This window comes from Zonotrichia albicollis, chromosome 4, assembly GCF_047830755.1.
Source record: "Zonotrichia albicollis isolate bZonAlb1 chromosome 4, bZonAlb1.hap1, whole genome shotgun sequence".
NCBI lineage: Eukaryota > Metazoa > Chordata > Aves > Passeriformes > Passerellidae > Zonotrichia > Zonotrichia albicollis.
This window is the reverse complement of record NC_133822.1, coordinates 73,708,662-73,734,300: the sequence shown is the minus strand read 5'-3', so window position 1 is coordinate 73,734,300 and position 25,639 is coordinate 73,708,662. Positions and strand designations below refer to the sequence as shown.

Here is a 25,639-nt window from a genome sequence, read left to right as displayed (position 1 = left end):
GATTACCTTCAGCTGGCCACAGCATTGTTTTCCAGTTGTTCAGTAACTGAGGGATCTCAAAGCTTGCTTTCATTTCAATCTCGCTTATAGTTTCTATATACCCAAAATCTTTTGCCAGGCAATCATATTTATAAGGCTTTCCCTCTTCACGTTCCCCAACAATCCCTGCCCTGTGAAACGCAGGAACAGTGGTGCCAGGCTGCCAAGGAAGCCTCCCCAAGTCTCCTTGGGTGGAAAGAAGGCTTAACCTCCCCCAGAAGGGCACCTCCTGAAGGAGAGGGAGATGACGTCTCACAGGAACCCACGGGTGTGAGGCTCTCAGAACATGTGCCCACACTCAAACTGCGAGTGAAGTCTGAACTTGAGAAAGGGCTGTTTCAGAACAGCCTGCTCTTTAAAAACAATCCGTCTTCTCTTGTAGTTAAAACACTGGCTCAGGTTCCTCAAACATTTAGAAAAATAATACAGAGAAGAAGCCATGTGGGACTTGATAAAATTGTAACATCAATTGTCCTCATCTTGGTCATTTATTTCAGCACAAAGTGTCTCTGAACGCTCATGTTTGGATTTTGTGCTATTTTGAACAAGAGGAGGGAATTCCAGGCTGCTTCAATCACCATGTAAACTTTTACCATAGTAAAATCAAGTAAAACTTCCTGGGTTTTGAGTCAATCAGCAATGAAACACCAAAAGCAGACAACATATTTCACGAGCAAGAAGCCTTTTAGGAAATAGTATTATATAGCATTATTAAAGTCCCATCTTCCCCTGTTAACTACTGCATGCTGAAGCAAATGTCAGCCTGGGGGGGCTCAATGTTTCTAAATTAAACACCCTTCAAACACTCTTTCTGACAGTTATCTTCAGATTTTCCACAGATGCTGCCACTGCCAGTGCCATGGAGTGAAGCACTAAAATAGATCCAAAGCTAGTGTCACATCCAGGCTGTGCTGACACCCCTGCCACTGTAACTGCAGGAGGAGAAGCACACTCTGTGCAGAGGGCAGCTGATGGCACTGTGGGTGACATTCTGGAAGCCTGAACCACTGATCAAAGCCACAGAAAGTCACCAGCAGAAGGTTCTGTCCCAGACTGAAAGCAAGAGTCCATCTCTGCTCATTCCCCAGATATGCGCTGCCTTTTGAACCCTGAAACAGTGACAGTAATTCCACTCCTGCAGCTTCCCAGGGCAGCCTGTACACATGCAACGCTCTCTGGAGGTTTTGCTTACCCTGTAAATCATCATGCCTATATTCTTAATAGTTTGGCACAGCTCCCAGGACATCCATTACATCTCCTGTGACTAACACAGTTTTGTATCTGCTCACCCCTGGGGCTTCCAACCAATAAATGTCTGGGCACGGAGAGAAGGGCATGGAAATAATGCATTACAGGTCAGCAATATCCTTTCAGGACACCTGAACAATGTGAGCCAATGAACCAGCCAAAAACACAGCACAAGGCTCTTGCCCCTCTTTGGTTTTCCCTTCTCTGCCTTTCCTATCACCTAGAGAGTCAGCCACCAGGATTGTAATGGAGTGTGGGAGCCATACTCTGAACAACAAGCTGAAAGAATATTAAATGCACACTAGAGAAGGTGGCATCAGGTTGTGATTTATGTGGGCATTCTGCCTGCTACACCCCCAGCTCCTGCCACAACCCCAGACCTCCCCAAACATCCCCACAACTGAGGCACAAACAGATGGCCAGCAGTGGCTCCTGCTCAGCTCCAGGTGAGGTTGTGAGAAAGAAATGAGCAAGGCAGGCAGAAAAGTGCCTGTGGTACCTGTAACCCACAGAGCAAGGCCAGCTTCAGGGGATGCACAGAAAGGGCTCAGCCTCTACCCATGGCTCCTCTGGGGATGATGGCGTTTGTGGGGGCAGTGACAAGGACACTGGGAGGAAAGCAAGCTCTTTCTGCAGGAACAGTTTGTTCTTTTTAAACCTCTCCTGTGGCTGCACCCAGGCTCTGAGGGGAGCACAGCACTGCGAAGGTAAAAAGGAATCAGCTCTTTGGCCAACAGGAGAAAAGGCAAACCCACCCACACCAAAAGAACCAGAGAAGCAGGGAGGGCAGAGAAATTGAGCAAGGACACATTTCACGTGCAATTCATGTAAAGGCACTGGCATTTTTATCACAAAGAAGAGTTTCATCAAAGTCTCAAGAGATCCGCCATAAAGGAAGCCCTTGCCTTGCTGCCTGGGCTGCCTGAAAGAAACACCTGTTATGCACAACAAAACAAGACAAAGCTAACAATGGGTATAGAGGGGAGGCCGTGCTCCAAACAATGGGAATTGCAGAGGCACCGTTTGCTCTAAATGCAGGAGCAGAATCCTATCAAATGAACAGCTGGGGAAAGCACAATTCTCTCTATTTGCTGGGAAGTTGCACAGATTATATGATGGCAACAAATACAATATAGGTATCTGAGCTCTGCTTCCTAGGCATTGGAAAGGACAGGAACCTCCTAAGATATCTCTGAGTGGAAGAATAAACTTGCCTGAGCCCAGCTCCAGGAAAAAAGATAGCCAGATTTCAGAGGAACACAATGGACAACCTTCCTCCCACAGGATCTCTGCAAGAGTTTCTGCTAAGAGGACACTGAGCTTAACCAACCTTCTCAAAAGGTGCAGAAAGCAAACCTGAGATTTACACAAATCCACCCAAGTACACAAAGGAGATGCGAGCAATTCCCAAAATTGATGTTCTGTTTAAAATAAGAAATGCAAATATTCTTAACAAAGGATACAGAATTCTGTGACAGTATATTGATTACAATTCAAGTTTCTTTATTCTGATTGTACCAAAAAAGACAGGAATTCTGAACTGTGCACTATGAAACAATGCAAGGGAAGTAGAGTTAAAAAACATCCTGAAACTCATCACACAGAAAGCTAAAATTCTTGAAAAATATAATTTCAAGCCTGCCTTTCATTTCAAGTAAAAAATAAATGCAAGAAGTAGAGCTTACTTCTAATTCTGGTCACTAGAATATATCAGCTCTCCAAAACTGTGCTTACCAATACAATGACAAAGAAATTCCTGGATCTATCATATATCTGGTGAGCAGAAACAGGTTCTATGGAAAAACAGAAGCAGCATTTATGGAGTGCCTACAGCCATGGAGACATTCAGAGAATCACAAAAGGAGAAAAGAAGAAGTCTGAAAGTTTAATTTCTGGATTTTTTTTTTCTATTTTGAAGTAATTAGAGTCCATTTCCGCTTATATTGCATCTTGTTTTACATGCACCAGTCTGTTTGCATCCCTGGGAAATTCTGTGGTCATCAATGACCACAGAATTTCTAGGTGTCTGAAGCATCTCACACCTGTGTGCAAGGTGAGAATGGAACCAAAAGCTGCCTCACAGATGCTGACTGATTCCTGCACCACAAATCTGAACTCCAGGCTTAAAGGAATTGGAAATTATGCTCAATTTAGATGTGCGTGATTCTTAGGGATATTACTAACTTAAAACTTATTACATACAGCACATGAAAAAGCCCCTCTTGCTTACTCACAGCAGCTCAGAAATGCTTAAATGGCAGACAAGATTCTACACACAGTTTGCAAGAGAAGAAAATAAATTCTTACCACACAGAGCTTTAAAGGGACAAACACTACCATCAGCCTCAGGGTTTTGTTTTTCTGGTTTTTTTGTTTTTTTTTTTTTTTTTTTTTTTTTTTTTTGCTAAAGCACAAGGAATGTGGTAAATTAGGAAAAAATAATTCATTAGTGGCACAAACTGATCCAGACCCAAACACACTGAGGGAGAATGGGAGGAACAAATGGAGGGTACTGAAAAAAAGGGTCAAACTCCATTTTCAACACCACCAGTCCAAATTCAACAAAGGCACTCCAGCCCTCATCTGCCTTTCTGAAGAGGACAGCAATATGAAAAAAAGGTCTTCTCTATTTTGATGGAGACCAAAACTCAAAAAAAAAACTAAACTCAAAACTGGAGGAAGGAAGGAAATGTGACACAGAAAAAGAGGGGTTTCAGAGGACAGGCTCTTGTCCACCACAGGCAGGGAATTGTCTGTCTGGCCCAGGAGAAGCCAGCATTTCTCCTGTAAGTGCAGTGCCAGCTGGCACCTCTGCCATGCTGACACTCCAAACTGACCTGGAGATATTCTGGGATATACTGCTGGACCAGCATTCTGAGCTTTTACAGCCATCAAACCACACAGAAAACCAGCCAGAATAATGCCACACTGCCAGAAAAGTCAAGGAATCAAACATCAGGGAATGCCAGAATTAAGGCTGTCAACATAATTTTCATTTTCCCACTTGTGATTTTGGTTTACAATAATATTATCCTGTAATTCTGGAATAAAAATTTTTATTCAACATGTATGACCAAGACACATGAGAATAAAATAAAGATATCTATTTCACTTCACTCTGGCACTTGTAACTTCCTAATGCCTTATTTTGTTACCTAAATAATGTATTTCTTTGCACACAGTGTTCACAGCACACAAGAGTATAGAAATGTTTCAATCATTTCTGTCAAATCCATTTTAAACTGGTATTTTGTTGAAACTATCCAAGTTCCAACTTCAGAATAATTTGCTGAACAGTATCACTCTCATCTTTTAAATAAGACAATTTTGATAAAAACCATTATAACACACACATTGTAAAATATATTTTTGTACAATTGCACCAAATATTTATGAGCTCCAAGCACTGTGAATTAAATTTGTCTCATTTCATTATTATTACATTCCATCTAAGTCCTCATTTTATTTTTTATAAGTTTATTATGCTTATCTTGGAACTTCAGTTCTTTTATTTATTCTAAATACAAGAAACTCTGACATTTACCTCTAAAACTCTCCAAAGAGTATTTTAAATCCATCTGAATAAAAATCTGAAATGGCTCCTTTAAATTATTTAACCATTACAAATTTTATTCAACTTTCACGTGAAAAGTGAACTTAATGGAGACTCCACACAAGATGCAAAATAAAGAAGGTGACAGGAGATCCACGAGCCTGCAGGTAATCTTTGTTCAACTGAGACTTCCACAAGACAAGTGAAAGTGCCATTTTCAGTTCCTTACACCTTTCCCTCTCTTTCTCCAGAATTTTAAGCAGGATGTTTTGAATGAGCCACCAAAACAGAGCTGAACCACTTAACGTGGCAATTGTGAACCAGAACAGAAAGTCACTGGCAACAGGAACTAAATCATCTCCCTTTGACACAGGTGTGGGTGCTGGTGGCAACCCTGGAATGCCAAACATAATTCCTATCTCAAATGCAGCCATTTTGGCTGGAAAAGCAACATTTCAGATGGATCAGCTGGGCAGAATGAGGTGCCCAGTGCTTAGAATCACAAAAAAGGATAATAGATAATAATCCTTATACACTAACACCCCCAATGTTGTTAGAGTAAGAGTTGTGAACCTGGCAGCAGGTTTTTGGTTTGAGTGCTGCTAATGGATGCAGACCAACACTATGTTCTGTCCAAATTCCAGTGTGGGACATGACACACTACTTGATGTGTCTCCCTGTCCTCCCACTGGAGATTCCCATCCCATCTCCTGTGCTTGCACATCCAACAGGTGAAACATCGTCACACCCAAACGCTGCACTGGTCACAGCACTGCTATTACAGCCAGGACAAGGAACTGTGCCCTCATACTCCTGCAGGCCACAATCTCCTCCTATGCACATCACTAAACAGTAACATTAACTAACGTTTACCAAAAAGATTACATCCTCTGTTCATGCTGTGCACCACTACAAAACACAGAAAACTCCAACAGAAACCTTAAGAACCATTTTCTGAGTAAGAGTCATGCTATCCCCAAGCATATTCCATAATATTGAAGAGGATATAAATGAGATCTGAATTTAACTTAGAGTGTAATTCTCTTTGGGAACCTTCAGGATGTCCTGTGCCACATAAACTAAATATTACTAGGCCAGACCTCCCTCAGTTTGGAAAAATCACCAGAATAAGATGCAGTTGTGAATTTACAAAATTTGTTTTGTTCTGGGGGGTGAGACCCTACAAGAAATGCTCTCCAACCATGCAGCCATGTGAGTCATTGTGCACTGGTGACCCTCATAAGGATGCTCTTGTTTCCAGAGCCAGTGTGATGCCACACAGCGATCTGTCTGTTAAATTGAATTCTTGCCTCTAGATAGATAGATAGATAGATATAAAGTTTATTTTGAAATGTCTCCTAGTGCTTCTGAGCCTGACTGATGTGAGATGTTATTTTGAACATGCCAAAGCATCTGAACGGCTCCAGTCCTTTCTTTTCAGCGTGCATTCCTTGATAAGTGGCAAAGCTTCCCACTTATCAGTCACTCAAAGTGACTGTGGCTGTCAGCTGTGTACAAAGCGCAATCAGCTTGCAAGAAGAGACACCAGCATTTTTCTTCTCAGTTTGAAGCAAACACGTTTTGACTGCTAGTCATTCAATTTTAAAGCATCTTCAATTAGGGGCGGATGAAGATATAAAGAAAACACATCCTAAACACCTCTGCCAGCCAGCAGTAAAAAATTTATTGTTATCTCCTGCTTCACCTCGCTGCAGAGGCAGCAGTGGCAGCCTTTTTTTGGCTGTACAGCAGAAGTGCTCAGGATTACACAGACAAGAGCACGGCCATGGAGAGCTTGTGCTTCTCCAGGCACTTCCAGGTGGCACCTTGTGCCCCTGCTGTGCCCACACCTGCGCAGGTAGAGCTCACACAGCACCCACGCCACCCACTCTGAGCACAAACACTCACAGAACGCTCTGCAGGCAGCAAAATGCCAAACAAACCCATCAATAATGCCATGAAACACAGACAAGGAGGGCTGGCAGAGAGGAGAAGCTGCTGCAGGAAAGGGTGGGCAGCTGCTTAAGGAAGGTTACTCAGCACCAGGGAGCTGGAAGGGAAAGAAAATGGTCAGAGTTGATGATGAGAGATGCAGAAATTGGAGAGGGCATCTGAAAACAAACAAATCAAAAAAGACAGGGCCCTGAGATGCCTGCTGAGCAGAGAGAGACCAAGATGAGGCCCTGGAGCAAAGTGCTGCCAGCTGTGAGGACTGGATCTGACCACTGGCCTTTTCCTCACAGATTATTTTGGGTGTTTTAGTGCTCTGGTTTTTAACAAAAAAAAAGTTTCTGGCCTTTCCTTGTGATTGTGTGAGAGAACTGGAAAATGGGAGCACTGAAAGCTCAGCAACAGAAAGTAAATTAAGAAAAGATGCTAAAATGGCAAGAAAAGAAGTGATGAAGTTCAAAACAGTGTTAGAATTTGAGAACATTTGGACCAGTAACACTGGAGAAAACAAGTGCTATTGCCATCAAGTAGCTCAGCATAGGCAATAAAAAGCTGGTTTACCTCAATCAAACATGTCCTTGCATTTCCAATAAATTCAAGCTCACAGAACACTCTGAGTTTGAAGGGACCCACCCACAAGGGCTCAATTCTTCAGGGCATGGCCTTTATGGGGATCAAACCCCCAAGCAATGCTCTGACCAGCTGAGCTCATGCAAGTTTTAAGCAGATACTCCTGGTTTGCACTGGCACAACAACACCAGTACATAAATGTGGATGGTAAAAGTGCACAGAAAAGGCCTGAGATCAAACTACCTGCAGGAACTTGCTAAGGGTTACCTGTGGAGCTAAAACTGGGTGCAAACTGATCCTCTGCACTGAAAGAAGTGCACATAAGGACCCCAACAACCTTTTCCATAACTTTCCTGCTAAGGGAAGGAAATGAAGGCCCACAGGTTACTCCAAGTGCACTCTAGCACAAATGTTATTAGCTGAAGCTGAGAGGACAGAAAACAATCAGCTCATTCTGACTAATTTTTCTCTTTCCCCCCCCCCCCCAGCCCCAAGGGTTTGTTTGTTTGTTTGGGGGTTTTTGGGGTTGTTCTCTTTGGGTTTGTTTGTTTTTGGTTCTGTGCATGCCTGTGCGTAGTTTTGGATAAGTTCTCTCCCAGGGGATTCCTGCTGCCCAAGGCACAGTGAGTCCCTCTGGTAACTGACAGGAGATGAGCTGCAGGGCCCTGCGAGTGAGGAGCAATTGCTGTGGCTCTGTGCTGGCGGCCCAGAGCCATGGAAAGGCTGCAGTGTGACTGCAGCCTGTCCTGCCTGTGAGCTGCAGGAGAACAGCTGCTCCTGACACATGATGGATGTGCACACAGCGTCCCCACATCCACCAGCACGCTCGGCCTGCCTGTGCGCTCACAGCCCGCCACATCCACACTGCAAAAAATAAATAATAACAAACGCAAAAACAAACCGCTGCACTGCACAGAGCTGCTCTAAAAATACTCTGGAGAGCGAGGAGGAAGAGACTTTCTCACAGTTTCCTACCAAAGAAAGGTCCCAATAAACTCCTGCTAACATGAACAAGAGCCTTTTCTCCATGTTCAGCGGGGGCTGGATCAGGCACCACTTGAGCAGTTTTATTGTCTTACCAAGGAAACCTTCTGTCCTCACCTCTCTCTGACATGCAAAGAGGACTCTGGTTGTGGAAAACCTAATTCTGCTCTGCCTTGCAAAGTGATTGTAGCAGCACAAAGCCCTGCTCTGCTGCCACTGACTTCTCAGAACAGCAGAATTCCCAGGGAAAACGGCAATCCAGGAGCACGAGGCACTACTGGATCTGTAACCAGGCCCTTGTGCAGCAGCTGCTCATTTTTGTGTCTCCAGTGAAGGACTCATCACCTACAACATCCAGCCCTTTAAACCCCTGGAGAACTGTGGCTGGGAACCAGGAGAAATGCCCCAAGGCCTTGGGGCTGCCTGAGGAGACACTGACAGGGCAAAGATTAGGGGTAAGGGTCTCTGCCCTTCTTATTAAAAACCCAAAGTTCTCCAAGTATTTAGCTCTCAGAAAATGAAAGGCTTAGCCATGTTGGAAATATAATTTAAGACTGCAGACTTGTTGGGGCAGGGAAAAAAAAAAATCTTCACGTTCCTTTTGGTGCAGTCAATTAATCTGTGTCTTCTCTCAACAAGAGAGAGAAACTGGTACCTTCTACAAAAAACCTAAAAGAACACAAACGGGCCTAGATATCATGCAGCAAGCGCTGGGTAATTCTCACCTGAGAATGCAGAGCAAACAGCAAATCTATCTAAACAACAAAAATGATTGCCATAAAGGTGGGGAAATGGTGGTACTGAAGCACTCTGCAAGCAGGTCTCTACCACTGTTTTGGAAGACTGGAATCAGCCCAGAACCTCTTGCTGTTTGGAAAGTTCTGACAATAACAACTGTGTCATTTCAAAACTTCGCATGTTAAGCTTAAGAAATATTTTGCTGAACTTCTGTGTAACTCAGAAACCAAATCCCTCTTTCCTCCCCAAAAACACAGCTCCGTTTTGAAAAACACATCTGGCTGAGAAATGGCCTAGCCATCCTACAGGAAACTCTAAGTTCAAGACTTTTATTACATTCCAAATTGGAACTTTTCAAACCTCAGAAGGCAGTGAGAATTTGGGAATATTTTGGTTTGAGAACTCGGCATCTCTTCATCCACCCAGCAGCTGGCAAAGCCACATCCCCCTGGCAGGGCTGACACTGAAAGGGTTAATTCCATTCTGCTGTGCCTGTGAGACTTCCAGCACAGGGACAAGGCCTGCAAAAGCTGCTTTCAGGAAAGAGAGCAGGGAGCTGAGAAGAAGACCCAAGAATGCAGTGACAGACAAAAGGAATGGGAATTAGGAACGTGAGGTGGGGTTTATCATAATGGGCCAAAAACTGTTCTGTGCACAGAGAGATTGTAATGAGGAACCCCTTGCAGAATCCCCTGTGTGCACCTTCAGCCCTGAATAAAATTATTCCCTCTGAAACACAACTTTAGTGTTGGAGAGATGAATTCCCACATTTCAGGCATTTAACAGATACCAGGTGGAACAGGCCAGCTTTGGTTCCAGCTTTGCATCAGAATTTGGCTGGGATCCCCTCACTCTCAGGGGTCCAAACCTTCTCACAAAAAAGGGTCCCATTAAAACATCTGCTCTAGCTCTGAGGGAAAATGAAAACCCTCTCCTCCTAAAACACAGATTGCTGTCTGCCAGGAACTGCCCTCAATTTCAAAAAGCACTTGGTTCTTGGGCTGAGTATGTCACTCGGAAAAGAACACAAATTAGTAACCAATTACTGACAGTATCAAAGCAAAAAAGTCAAACAAAACTGTGGCCTGAACGTTAGAAACATTGTAAAGCAGCATTTCTGCTGCCTGCTGCTTTGAGATCTCAGTTTTACATTATTGGCAACCTGAAGTGTTCCAAGATCTTGAGCTGGGCTCTCCAAAAAAAATTTTGACTAAAAATCAGAACAGATTAGAAAACAGCATTTGGCCTCTGTTTTGTTTGCCTTCTAATTTTGGAACTTGTAGTGCTCATGGTTTCAGATTTTGCCTGGAAATCTGAGAGTTGGAAGTTTACATTTGGGAGAAATGAAAGCTGGCATTTTTGTCATCACATGACTCCAAGAGCTGGGGCTTGAGGGAAAAACATAAAACATTGTCAGGTTTTCCACAAAATTGTGAGATTAGCAGTATCAGTTTTATCACAATTTAGGCTGCAAGGTTGACCTATTTTATCAACAGTGCCCTACTGAATATGAATCGCTTTATGAATTTTAACAACCATATTTCATTTTAAATGCGGTTCAATTAAAGTGACACTTGTCAGTGAGCTCCAAAGCAAAGCCTTCCATCAGCATCCTGGGCCAGGCTTTGTCTCTGGGATCAAGGAGCCCTGAGGCTCAAGGACACCCTGGAAGGAGGGGTGACACCTTTGGGGTGCATTTGGAGCCCAGCTGAGCCCCATGGACACATGCCAAGCCTCTGCCCCTCTGTGCCCAGCTGAGATGGGAGCTGCAGAGCCCCAGAATGCCCCGGCTCCAGGGGAAGGGCACCAGGGAGAGACTGGGGTCCCACAGAAGAGGAGTGGGTACCCAGGAGAGCTCCCTGGAGGACAAAAGTGAGCTGAAGCCAAGAACTTGCTGAGTTATACCAGTATCTGAACCCAGGAAATTCCTCTGGCTGCCCTGGAGGGATCGAGCCCCTGCCCAGGACCCCTGTGCCTTGGCAAAAACAATTACCAACCTCATATGAAGAATTACAAGCCACGAAAATTTAAGTAGAAAGACAGTTAATTTCTCACAGGGTGAAAAATAGATTTTTTGGGGGTTTTTAGAATGGGGGTTCAGGGGGCAAGATGGAGGAATCTGGGTGTGTCCAGCCTTTCTCCTTCTTCTTCTTGTCCTCCATGTTCTGCTGTGATGTTGGCGTTTTTAGATTGGTTTAGAGTAGAAGCTCACTGTCTAACATAGGGGATAGGTATTGGGCAGTAATTGTAAATATTGCACAGGTAGTTTTTAGTACAAAAAGATAACACCACCCTGAGGTAGGCAGAGTGCCTCTGCCTGTCCTGCTGAGCGGACCTCGGCAGGGCAGGAGAAAGTTTTATAGATAAGAAACAATAAACAACCTTGAGACCGAGAAATGAAGAGCTCTGACTCTTTCTCTGATCACTAGGCTGGGAAAAGAGACTTTCCAACTTAACTCTGAGCAGCTAGAGCCCTGAGATAGCAGGTGTCAGCCTGCCCCACAATTTCTGCCTCAAACACAGCCTGAAACCTTTGGGGATGCTGATGCACTGTGCAAACCCAGGTTCCAGCTCCATCCATGGCAGAACAGCAGGGCCAGGGGTGCAGGGAGAACAGCACCAACACTCAGAGGCAAAAACCTCACAGGGAAAACCTCACACACAGACTGGGCAGAGCAGAGAGTGTGCATGGGGGCTGCATCCCAAAGTGGCACAAAAACAGGGGATGGTTAGTTAATTATTCAGAGAAACTCAAACCTCTCCACAAATTAACGCTAGAACATCCTGAAAAGTAGAAAAAATATTATAAATGTTTGCCAAAACACAAAATCCCATCTAGATCCCATTTTAGCATTTTGAGGTCATACCAATTCTCAAATTTAATCTAATCCGCAACTTTCCTCCAGCTTACTTAACTCTCTATACAAAGTCCTTGTTTTCTGTTTCAGTGACACCACCTTCCAATGAACTCAGCAGAGATGGGCTTGGAAAAGACGTGCCACTTACAGACTCACATGCCAGGCACATTTTTCTGAGCCCAAGGAACTAAAACATCTTTCTGCAGCACCCCAGAAGAGCTGGTTTAACTGAGCTGCAGCTCCACTGAGCATCTGCAGCCCTCTGAGGAGAAAAGGGACTCTCAGTCTCTCCCTGGTTATGAACTGTGATGGGCTAAGGAGAAAGGGAACTGTTTCCAAGTTAGCACACTGAGAGAAAGCACTCATAAATCATGGGGTCAGCCAGGTTATGCTTTTTTCTAACCTTAGGGTATTATGCTTTCAATACAATATTTCAGTGGCTTTCTTCTGTGTAATAATTTATATGGAATTATGGCGACTCTTACAAGCTCAGAAAAAAATTGGCTGAAGTAAAACGATTCCTTTGTCATAAATAAGTTGAGTTCATAGCTACAGCACAATCACTCAACTGCACCTAAGTCAAACCGTTATCCACTCTTTGTAGGAATATTTCCCTGTCAATAAATCTCATGCTATTTCAAAACTTCAGGCCAGTGTGACAGAAGCCTGTTAGATTAATTAGGGCAAGGTCAGGAAAGCTGAACTCACAGCTACATTCCTGTCAGAGCTTTCTTCCACCTCCCATAACCCATAGGCTGACTGTAAACTCTCTGACCATTTTATACATGGGCATCTTAGGGGGACTTCATTGCCTTAATTTATATCCAAAGGGTGATTTCTTTAAGAACTGTTTTTTATCTGACAGTCATTAACTTAGAGGAGAAATGTTTTGCTTTGTGTTCTCTGTCAATAAGGATTATTTTTATTTTTAGATGTTTTTCCTTTCAGAGTTATGGGCTCCAGCCAGGGATCATGAGACTTCAGGATCATGCATGGAACTGCCCAGCCTGCCTGTGCAGCATCACCCAAATTTCCCTGCACACAGACCAGCTTTGTGGCAATGAGGGAGCAGCACTGTCCCCTGCCTGCTCCACTGCTGACCATCCAAGAGCAGGGTGCCACAAACCCGATGGGGTCTGTGTGAAGGGGACCCTGGAGGTGAAACCCTGACCCCAGCAGGGTCAATATTTCATCTGCAATCCCCTGAGACAGAGCCCCAAATCATTCCTGAGGATTGCAGCTTCCATCAGACGGGACTTGGCTGACTTTCATTTACTACTGACTTAGGTCAAACTTGGACCAGGGATCAAGAGATGAAAGGCTCTATATCTCATTATCAATAACCAGGGTTTTCTTCACTACCCTAAAAACAACATACTTCATTCTTATCTACAGGGCATTAAAACTTAAAAGGGTTGGGGTCAAATTACATTACTTCAATTTATTTTTATTCACTGCTTATAAAACAACTTCCTCTCTCACTGCCATAGCTAAATGCTAAAAATACAAATATTTTCCTCACTATTGTACAGGTTTTGCTATTGTTTTTCTTTTAAAGCCTTATTAAAAATGCAGCAATAAAGAAAAATCCCTCCCACACACAAATTAGGAAGCAGAAGAGAGTACAGAGGTCCAGGCCAAATCAAGCCTTACCAATCTCAAAATCATTTTCAGCAAAGCACATCTTGTATAGAAGTTGCCTTATAACAGAGGGATGGACCTTCTGAGGAGTTTTTCATAAATGCCAAGTCCAGATATGGACAGAATGTCCTCTGGAATGACAGAGCCAAGTTTTCTTCCAGTATGAAGCCATAAAACTCCTCTGATGTGGCTGGAATTGGGTTTTTAGGTTTTCTTAAATGGGTTACAATTGTGATTGATAATTTTAGGCAACTCCCTCTGAAATGCTGATGAAAAGCTTTGGAAGGAGAATCCTGCTGCTACTGAACAAACAGAATAGAGTCTACAGCAGCCTGCAGTGCTCTGTACAAAACTGCAGGATTAAACAACCAGAGATTCCACCTGGTCCCAGGTATCTGTAAAGTCAAACCTCTCCTTTGTTATTCCATGGATTATGTTTATTAACCACTCCTGTTATTCCCCAGCAAACTGATTCACATCGTTCCCAAAACAGGGGCATGCACACGGCAGATAAGTAATGAAATACAGTCAATGGCATGAAAAGAAACTTCTGAATACAGTATGGCAGAAAGAGGCTAAATGAAGTTTACTGGGTATGCTGGTTTAACAACAACTTCTACTCCTGGGAACAAATCTGCAGGGACCTGGAACTTACACAGCTGCTCTCCTGAATCTAACCAACCCTTTGGCCAGCTTCTCACTCACACAATATTTCTCCATAAATAAAAATTTCCAGTCTCCCAAAACCTCAAGCACAGGGAAGAAGGTGCACTTGATTAGCAGCCATTGAAGATTATCAATCCCCTCAGCAAAGCCTCAAAACTGTAGGACACTGGTTCCCAATAAACTCCTTCTGGCAATGCTTTTGTCACTCCTGAGGGAAAGAGGACTTGGTCCTGCAAATGCCTGAATTATTTTGTATTATATTCTGCTTGCATGACCAGCTCCTCTAACAGCTTCTTCCTGACCCCACAAGAACCATGCTAATCATATAAGGCTTTCCAGAAATTGACCTTTTTTTTGCTAAATGACAGGTAAAATCCTCTTGTGTTTCCATAAACAAGATGCCAGCCAACTGCAGAGATTCTTAAAGAAACAATGGCTGAGGGAAGGAGCGGGGAAGGGAAAGGAAGATCAACAGGGGTGTGGGAGGAGATGTGTCTCTGACCTGGATCTGCTGCTGAAGAAGGTTAATTTTGTGCTGCTGCTGCAGAAGCTGCTGCTGCTGTCTTGCAATCTGTGAAGAAATTGCACAGAAGAAACATGAGATATGGATCACCATTTCCAGAGTCCATCCACAGGAAACTCTGACCCTGTTTAGCTCTTCAAACCTCTCCTCTGAGCTAAGGAACCTCCGAGGGCAGAGACTGCTGCTGAAGCAAGGGGCACGTGTTCAATTCACTGCTAACACCGGTGAGAAAGGGACTCTCATGGAAAATGCTGTGCTGCACACAAGACAAGGACCTACGCAAAAATCTTACTGAAATGGCACTGCCAAAATTTCCCAGCAGAGAGAACAACACCAGCAGGGAAACCAAAAAATGGTGGAAAAGGGTAGGAAAAAGCAAAAAAGTAGGATGGCCAGAAATACTCTTCTGTTTGGCACCACCTGCTCAATTTTTATTTTTTATTTTTTAATGGCAATGTGACACCATGGAGGAAGGTTCTTAGTGTACTTTTATTAATGCAGAAACAGGCACAAAAGGACTGGAACCGAGCTTGGAAAAATCCCTGGCTCTCCAGTGTGTGTATCAGCTGCAAGGAGCTGAGGGGGCAGGCAAGGCCACAAGGCTCAACACAAGCCTGGCTCAAGGAGGTGCATGGATCCTTCTGAGGCTCCTCTCAAAGCCAAGTGCAGTTTTCCAGAAGGAATTCCACCCTCCCTCTCCCTAAGTGACTGCAAATGCTGCTGTGGACACTTTTTACACCCATGAAGGGAAACAGCAGACATTAACAGAATGGAGTTATGAGCTCTAAAGGCTGGAGGGAGATAAACCATTCTTGAACTTAAAAAGCAAGAATGGAGCCTTTCTTTAAGAAAGAAAAATAATTTTTATCACTACATTTTTTTTCAGACTTTGGATGTTTTCATTTCTGCATAATACAGAAGTATATACAATATCTTCAATTAAAAGAAATCCTAGTTATCCTAATTTCTCATTGCCTTTTTCTGTTGTTTCATTTTCTTTTTCACTTTCAAATCCCTGTGGCACTGGTGACTTTAGGAGGCAGGGTGAATAGTTCATACAGAATGTCTCCTGGTGAAAGAATCTTGCCAATTCCACCTTCACTCCTTCCTCTACCTTTGCTGTCCTAACAATAGCAGGATACAAATTCTGCAGCTCAAGGTAACTCACTTCTGTTCTCCCATGTGGGAGTTCAGGCCAAAATAAGACAAGGTTTTAAAATAATTAAATTAATAATTTTAAATAAATAAAACCAGGGAAAACCAAGGCTTAAATGGCTGAAGGTAGCAGCAGTGCCTTAGAAATCTTAAGAATTGCTTAAGTACAATACCAACACTGAATATGACAACTATGACAGATTTCAAAGAATTCTGTGAGTTTAAAACTCACAGAGCTGCAATTGTGTGATAAAATTTTAAACTAGATATCTAAATATTCTCTGCTTGTGTTCAAGTATAAAAGCAGGCATTAATTTCTGTTAAAATCTGCCCAGTGAAATCTGTGAGAAAAGTTAAGTTTTTGCCTCAAATTTTGTGTGTCCATGTGTGCCCATGGGAAGTGATCACATGTGAAAACCATGTTTGCATTGCCAGTGAGGGGCATATTTGCAGAAACTGAAAATCAAGCCTCTCAAGTGCAGAAGAAAAAAAGCCACACTTGTTCACTGACTTTGTATTATTCTCTGCTTTTTTCCACAGTTGGCAAAACCCAACTTCTTCATGTCTCACGTTACAATCCAAGTGCTGCATTTTGTTCTTTTTATACCTGTTCAGTACTTCTGAATTAAAGCATCTTTGGGGGATTATTCAGGAGGGCTAGATGCACCTGTTTATTTATAGAGAGTTTAAAAACTCTAACAGTATTGAAGGATAACACAGAATTGGAGAATATTCTGAGTTGCAAGGGACTCACAGGGAGCATCCAGCCCAACTCCTGAATGAAGAGACTGAACCCACAGCCTTGGTGTCACAGAGATCTTTTCATGAAAAATCTTTCCTTAGGATTTTTTTCCTCCTGAGAAGCTGGGAGGCCTCAGGAACAAAATGAGCAATGGTTATCTGCTGCTGTGGGATGCAACAGGTGCATCTGGGATTGGTCTCATGTGGTTGTTTCTAATTAATGGCCAACCACAGTCAGCTGGCTCGGACAGAGAGCCGAGCCACAAACCTTTGTTATCATTCTTTGCTATTCTATTCTTAGCTTAGCTAGCCTTCTAAGGAGAACCTTTTCTTCTATTCTTATAGTATAGTTCTAATGTAATATATATCTTAAAATAATACATCAAGCCTTCTGGAATAGGGAGTCAGACCCTCGTCGCAAAACCCCTGTGAACACTGTCACACCTTGGCATTGCTGGCAGCAGGCTCTGAACAGCTCCAAGATGGATCTATTGCAAATTAAATTTGCAAGCATTAACACCCCTCTATAACCTGTAATATCATCTACACCCATGGTTAGGATTAAACTGTACACAGCATTCTCCTGCTATGTTTCTCTTCAAACCCTTCCACCCTGGAGAACAAACGGAAAAGCTTCTGGGCGCACTTTTAGGGCCTGGAGGCTGAAGCCAAGCTGCTGGGCAGCCTTGCAGGGGTGGCTGGAGCTGCAGGCAGGGCAGTGCCCACTCACCTGCTCCTGCTGCTGCTTGGCCAGCTCCATCTGCTGCCGCTGCTTCTCAATCTGAGACGCCGCCAGCTTCTTCTGCTCGTCGTGGGCTGCCAGCAGCTGCTCCCTCAGGCTGGTCAGCTGGTTGATCATGCCCATGAGCTGCCTCTCCTTCTCAGCCAGGCTCTCTGGAGTCCCTGCGTGTCGCACGGCGGGGAGAAAGAGAGAGAGAGCGTTTAGAGCCATGCAGCGCTTCATTTTCTCTTCATTTTGCAGCTCTACTTCAAGCAGAGTTCCAGGAGAGGCAAAGAGCAGCAGCAGATTGCAATGTGCTGCTCACAAAGACCTGCTCCTCTACATGGAAGATAAATCTGTACACAGGCTTTCATCTGGGGTCCCCTTCAATGCTCCTTTGCCCTTTCATCTGTTTTGCACTGCCTTTCTGTCAGATTAACACAGGGAAATAATACTGTCTGTTTTGAGGAAGTTTCAAGTTTTAAACACGGGGGATCAAAACCCAACCCTTCCAGGTTTGTAAGACAACAACATTTATGGCACAAACTTAGGCAAAAGATGCAGTGGTGTCAAAGCATTGATGTAGGGTAAGCATTAACATCCCTCTATAACCTGTTATATCATCCACATCCCTGATTAGGATTACATTGTGTAGTATTTCAACTGTCAATAGGCAGCTACCCCATTGCTGTAGCTGCCACCAAGGTGCAATTTTAAAGGAAAAAATCTTTTATAAACACATCCAAAATGTGAGTTAAACACAACTCATCACCACTCTCATTTGTACTGTTGTTAGATGTTTTTTACAGTGGAGTTCAGCACACAGAGGAACTCACTACCTCACTTTCACAACCATGCTGAGGAAATGTTTTTTCTACCCAGAAGGACAGTGGTTATAAGGGAGCCCATTCTTCTGCCAAAGTCACCAGTGCTCTCCAAGTGAAAACAAGAAAAAAAAAGAAAAAAAAAAGGGAAAAAGAAAAAAACTGGCGACTCCAGCAAGCACGTTCCTAGCCAACTATCAGTCAGACATGGAAGGAGCTGCTGGTAATAGCTCATTTAGCCTACCCCCCTGCCAGTGCAGGAATGCTCCCTGCAATATTTCATACAGGCTGCTGGACTGCATTGAAATGTCTGTGATGGGGAATCCTCTGCTCTTGCTCTGAAAGCCCTTGAGGTGCCACTGGGAGGGCTCTGTGCTTGATACTTACCTTAATTTTCTCTTTTTATTTGTTACTTTTACCTAAGTTCAATGATGTGATCCTGAGCAACATCCCATTTGCTACATCAGCCAAGTGCAAGCCCTTAAATCCATTCGTAGGCAGCCACATGCAAGTGGAAAACCACACAGAATCACCAGAAAAAACCATGACAGAAGAAATGCAACTGAATTGTTTTTCATTAGGGTTCTAGAAATTTCTGTGAAAATATTCTCACCACACAACAAAGAGCTACAGCAGAATATTCTCAGATAAAGCCTCCAGAAAAACTGTGGTGCAAGCTGGAAACTTGAGAAACACACTGCAACAGAAAGCATAGGCCTTTAAACCTGTTCTGCTAAAAGCTGTGAGAGGGAATGGAAGCCAGTGCTAAAACACTCCCAGGGCTGAAGAAAACACTTCTAACTATGAGCTTTGCTTCCAGCACTGGAGACAGAGAGCTGCTACAAGCCATGCATCTGCCACCTGGCCATGGGATTAATCAGAGGTTTCCATTGCCACTCTTGCATCCTTTATTTGTTGTTCCCCAGGAGAAAGATATTTTATTCCTAACTTTAACTGAGGGTGGATGCAGGCATGAGAGAGAGGGGAAGAAGTTCCTACAGACAGAAGGGACTCACAGGATTGTCTCAGCCCCTGAGTGAGGGCAAGCAGAAAGAAATCACTGTCAAACACACCAACACACAGCACTGCTGCTTCATCCCTGGATTTGCAGCTCCTACAGCAGCTTTCAGACGGGAATCAAAAAGCCCTTTGTAAAGTTAAATTAATCCCCATCTTTAAATTAATCTGAAAGGTGGAAAAATGTTTCCACATGTGTGAAGTGACAGGCAGAGAGCTCACAGTTCCCAGGAGAGGCAGGAAAGCCGTGATGCTCTGCAGGCTGGGGCTGGGCTGCCTGGGAGGGAGCAGGGACAGGGACCTGCCACCAGCCTGCCTGGCTGGCACAGGGCAGCAAAACCCTTCAGCAGCTCCATGGGAGTGCCAGGAGCAAAGTGCAGCCTGCAGCTCTTGGTGCTGAGCACAGCAGGGACGGGGATGTGCTGGAAGAGGTGCAGGGGAGGCCACAGGCATCACCAGAGAGCTGGACCACTACTCTGTATTTCCAGAGAGTATCTATTCTATTCTCTATTCTAGATCTATTCTATTTGCTATTCTAGATCTATTCTATTCTCAGAAAGGCTCAGAGAGTTTGGGCTGCTCAGCCTGGAAAAAAGAAAGCTCCAGAGACACCTTCCAGTACCTAAAAGGGACTTTTAAAAGATGGGGACAAACCTGTTAGCAGGGCCTGCTGTAGGAGGCAATGGTTTAAACTAAAAGAAAGTCAATTTAGCTTAGAAATAAGGAAGCGATTGTTTACAATGAACGTGGTAAAACACTTAAACAAATTGCCCAGAGAGTGGTGGATGTCCCATCCTTGGAAATGTTCAATTTTCAGGGTTTTGAACAGTGAAAGTGTCCCTGGGCACTGCAGAAAGACCTGCTGACCTTCCAACCCAAAGCATGGTTCTGAACTCAGAGCAAGCAGTGACTGCCAGTGGAGACACCAGCACCACACTGCAGCCAGGCACACATTCACTCACTCTCTTCATTATTATTATTATTCCATTCTTAAAGACAATCTGAAATGCCCACAAGGGGTGTTTTATATCCTACTTACCAAGTACAACGCATAATTCCTGGGGTTTATACAGCTCGAGTGAAAGTAGTCTGACAAAAGGCAGACTTCTCGCATTCTATTTCTGGAGCTATTTCAGTTTGCTAATAAACCAAAAGGGAAAATTTATCAGCATCAGCTTTATAAAAAAAAAATCTTCTCTTGGAGGATGCTTCCTGGAAAACATGGCTTAGTAGGTACTTTTTTTTCCCAGGACTAAGCCATCCTTCCAGTAACTGGAATAGTACTTAATGATAATTTCAGTTCTCTGAGGTAATAATTCCTTGCGAAGTAAGTACTTGGATAGCCATACTCTCAAGTGACCTGCACAAAACCAGAGGCAAAAAAAGGATCAGCTGTGTGGCTCTAATGAAAGATGGGGAGCTCTGTGCAATTTCCCCTTGTCTTACTCACACATCATGGAAACTCCACTGATGATGAATCACAGTTTTGACAAATCTTGCAGGTAACTGCTGGCTTGTAAATGTGTGAAAATGAAAAAAAAAAATAAAAAAGGAAGTGCTTGAATCAGACAGTCTTGATAATAATGTTAAATGTTTGCATTTAGTTTAAGTTTGGTATCTTTTATGTTAGCCTTATTACCTAGCATACCTTTCCTATAATTACTTTTCTTAAAATGGTCAACAAAAGTGCCACTTCACATTGCCATGGCCAATCATATATTCCTTTCATAATGCACAAAGGCCAAAGCATGGAGAGAGTTATTTATTTATTGGTGAGGTGAGGCCAACAGTGGAGTCACTACATGAGTACAATCAGTGCCAGGAATTTTTCCTGGTGTATCAAAAACCACAAGAGAGTTGTGGTTGAGCTCCACTTGGTTCTGTGCCCTTTTCTAGGTGCTGTAGGCTGGGGGTAGACAAGGAGGGGAGACTTTGGTCCTACCCTCACTATTTTCTCTGTGTTAACCTGCACGAGATCCAAACCTGCATCATGGTGTGAAGTGTCTTGGCAGCCAGGAGATTTCCACTTAAAGAGTTCTGCAGCTCACAGGGCAAAACACGTCAGAATTTTAAGCAACTAACCCAACTAGAAGTACAGACAGCTGCTCAAATGATGCAACTCAGGAATGAATGAACTACCCAAAGGGCTGCTGACGCTGCTGGAACTTGGGAGGGTGCAGACCCCTGTCCCCAGCAGCCACAATCAGCTGACAGAAACCCCAAGTGTCCATCACTGCAGGGCACACCTTGGCAGCTGGACCACTCCACAGAGATCCTGAGCGAGAGCCTCAAACAGTGCCTCAAGAATTGCCCTGAGAGCCAGGACAAACAGATACTGCACATTTCATGCCCAGCAAAGCCTTTCACCACCTGCCCTTCAGGAGGCTGCTGTGGGTGCTCTCTGTGCTCCTACTGCAATGGCAGAACGCGGATTTTCCACAGATGGAAACAGCTCAGGCAAAGGACCATCACAGCACACACTGCAGGCTGGCAGCTGCATAAAGAACCAAGGAAAGATGCTCTCCAGATGTGCCCTGTCACCATGAACAGAAACTCAGGAAAATCCCCACATTTGTGGGTGTAGCACCCACAGCAGATGGCAATAAAAGAAGACTCAAATTAGCGGCATTCTAGGCAAACCTAAACTCCATCTCAGATCAACACCACCCATAATAGTGTTTAAGTAGTAGAAGAAATTTACTCAAATGTGAAATAAACTATTACACATTCTTAGTTCTGATTCACAGTCTCAGACTGGCAGTGACAGTAACATTTTAATAAACATTAGAATGAAGACACCAATATGACCAAATGACACACTTAAAGTGAGAAAAGGAACAGGAGAAACCTTGGCATCCCCACCCAAAACAGAACCAGAGCAAAAAAAAGGCAGAGGAACTGCTTCTGCGATCAAAACAGTAAATACTTTGTTATAATTTATTAGACAGAATGAGAATGTAAATGAGAAATTGGGAAAGCCAATATTTTCTGTGACAGGCACTTCCAGCTTTTGCTGCGAATGCTGAGGCAGAGGGAGTGTTTGCTGCCAGCCAGCCCAGGGATGTGCATGCCCCAGGGACACCCCTGTCCCCAAACACTGCTGGGGATGCTCTGAGCACCCTCACCCACCCAGGCACCGAGATCCACCTGCCAAGCCCGTCTGCACTGTCACAGGGATGCCTGAACAGCTTTTGAACTGCCAGGATCCGCCTTTCAAAGGGAAATCAAAGAAAACAATGTGCCAGTACAAAGGCTGGGAGACATAATAATATTGTATTATGTTCGTATCGTTAGCTGTGGTTACAAAAGGGAAAAAAAAGCCTCCTGTATCTACAAAGTTTTCCATGGGGGAAAAACTCATTAAATGGAAATAAGAATATTTTGAAGTGCTCTGTGTTCGAATAATGGTAAGATCTATAATAATAATTAGAGCATGCAGTATAAAGCATTTTTTAATTTCAAAGCACCACCTAATTGATCTTCTTAAAGACTGTTTGCAGGTATTAAGGTGATGGCATGCATTATGTTTTTCAAGAGCAAACTGAAGCACAAAGTTTTTAGCGACTCCCTGAAAGTCATTCTGCACTTTATGTGGTGTAGGAGGTTTTATTGCTGGCCCTGATGAAGTCACCAGCAGAACTATTGCAGCAAGGCCAAGAATTTCCCCACTGACTTTTAACAGTAATACACGTTAAATAGATAATTAAGTCTGTGTTTGACCCAGTTGGAGACTAGGTAGGGTTTCAGCCAAGGGGACCCTTGTGAATGGAGCAATTATTGATGTCATCCAGCTCATGGAGCAGCAGCCCTGCCTGTGTGTGACTTTGATGTAACAGCCCTGAGCTGCAGCCCATGCATGAGCTAAAGGCTGAGTCACCTCCAAGCATTTCCTGCAATGCTCTGCTTTTTCAGCAAGCAAAGGCTACAGTTTTGATACAAAAATGAAGGTTTTTCAAACTGAACAATCTATTAACCAAGAAAGAATAAAATCCTACTAGTCCTAACTGTACCAAAGCCAAAGAATAAATAAAATTACCAGCAGTTCATTAAATAACTGTCTTTTCTACAGGGTTTTCTTACAGCATCTTTCCTCCACAATATCATTCCCATCCCAGTCTCAACTATTTTTTCCTCACTCCTCATGCTACTTTTAACCTTGACATTTTAGAAATCTAAACCCAACAACACTTTGCTTAGTAAGGAAATAAGAAAAGTAAAACAGACAAGGCTACCGAGTGTTCCTCTACTTTAAAGCAAACTAATCTGTGTCATGCTCTCCCTAAATAAAAACCTAAAATTCTATTTATAACATAAATGCAAAGAGGAGTATTCCCATTTGTGCTGCTGAAGTCACACGTGAGGCAATGGGGAGCTGATGTTTCCTCCAGGAAAAGCAGGCTGATAAACACATCTAACTGGCTGAGGTAAATTCACAATTTAACATCTTATTTCTTCTGTTCCTGAACAGCAATGTGAAGTGTTTATGGCCAAACTGTACTTTAAATTCTGTACCTGCTGGGATGGGAGGATCTGTGCTTGGGAACTTGTGCCGATGCTCCCCTGATCAATACTGCAGAGTGTTTCACTAAGGACTAGACCAGAGCTTCTCAGGCCTCTAAATCCTGCAGCAGTCAGGACAAAATCATCTGAAAACCGGCATTTTTCATTGAGGATTTAAGCCACCTTTGCTACACAATGACTGCCATCCTACAACTACCCACCTTGCTAAACGCAATTATTTCATCTTATTGCTGGGGCAAGTCAGCATAATGAGAGAAAACTTTCTGACTGCTTTTTACTTGGCAAGCCACAGGCTCCAGAAACAAGGCAAGAAAAAGTGCACAATCCACACTGATTTGCCTGTACCTACAGATTTATGTAATGATTTTTTTCTGTTTGACAAGTAAAAATCCATTGTGGGACAGCGAGATATAAGGAAAGTTTTTATTTCAGCAGACAGACGTTCTTAATCTTTCATGATTTCAGAGCAAGGTGAAGAATGAGTAAAACCAAATTATGAGCAATTACCCTCTTTTGCCATTACCAGCCTCAAGAATTCGTATTCTGTGGGGAAAAGGAAGCTCAGCAGCCTGTTCTGTGCCAAACCAGCCCTCTGGTGTCTCACCAGGCTGGAAAGAGGCTGTCACTGAGCACTCCTCACTTGCTGTCACAAATAAGTTCTGGTACAGCAGAGCACAAACAAGGCTCGGTGCTCAACCAGGTTAGCAACTCATGGTCAAGGTCACAAAGGAACAGACACCTCTGTTTGTGCTGAGCTGTTTCTCAGAGGTTACTCTTTGTTTCACTGTCTAGACAACAAGCTAGAGCTAGGCTAGGAAAACAGCAATTGCTGCTGGAATTTCATGCAGCAGCAGGAAAAAGAGTAAAAAGTGTGTGTGTGTGTGTTTGCTTTGTTGTGACAAACCTGCAGTTGTAGCACAGTGACATTCAGCTCCATCAGGTAATTTTAGAACCATGAAGCACAGCTTTAGGGCCCTTTTGTCAACCAACTCTCTGAACAATTTTTAAATACAGTGGTTCGGCCCCCATATTTTCAAACAAAGCCATTGGCATTTACTACCTCAATTAGTTCAATTTCATTCCATTATCTCTATCAGTAATCACATCTTAAAAATAAAATTAGAACCTGACTTTTTGAGACCAAATTAAATACCTTCATGCACAAAAATCTGGAATAACCTGAATTAGCTGCTTTGCCATAAAATAACATTTTTAGATGCTTTAAAAAAGATTCCTCCAGCCCTCCCTTCCCCATGCACAACCCTCAGCTAACCTCCCATTCTAGATCAAATAGGAGCAGCTCCATGCTCTTGCCACTCCACATACAATATTACTCACAAAAAAAAAAAAAAATCAGAACATCCAGAGCTGACACAAGTTTGCAAACACTTTTGAACCATTAATTTGCAAATGCAAAATTGACACATCTCCTGGGGATCTGCGCTGTATTAGTCAAAGGTTTAAAACCAGTGTATTCCCCATGAATAATCTTTCTCCCTTTCCCCCTCCTTCTTCCTGTCCACATGTAAATGCAGAATTTCTTGTCTTTAGTTTACAGATTATGTGATCCAAAGTGTCACTCACTGGATTACTGCACATAACCTGAGCACTACCCAGAGCTTACTTGCCTTCAACTTGTGCAGCATTACTTAACTGGAATTATCCCTCACAATCCATACAGGAATCTGCACAGCTCACTTATCTCAAGATTCTGTGTGTCACCTACCAGATTATCCCTTTTAATCCATACATTGAATCTACATAACATATGTCTTTAATTCAGGGGCTCTGACGAGCTATAGTATCGCTGAATGGATTATTTCTCTTTAGCCATTATTGGCAGCCCTAAACCCCTCAGTGCCAACTCTGGTGCCCCATCCCCTGAGCACA

At 43.4% G+C, this 25,639-nt stretch overlaps 1 protein-coding gene across 26 annotated transcripts in view; it reads right to left on the bottom strand.

Moving 5' to 3' along the window:
* The window catches only part of SOX5 (SRY-box transcription factor 5), a 591,653-nt gene that overhangs the window by 116,932 nt on the left and 449,082 nt on the right, over window positions 1-25,639 (bottom strand). For all 26 annotated transcript variants that reach the window (XM_026796865.2, XM_074540122.1, XM_074540120.1 and 23 more), the window contains 2 exons: window positions 17,397-17,569; window positions 14,750-14,818 (listed from right to left, as the gene is read on the bottom strand). In XM_026796865.2, the coding sequence (XP_026652666.1) occupies window positions 14,750-14,818; window positions 17,397-17,569 (242 nt within the window). The remainder of the gene's footprint in view (window positions 1-14,749; window positions 14,819-17,396; window positions 17,570-25,639) is intronic.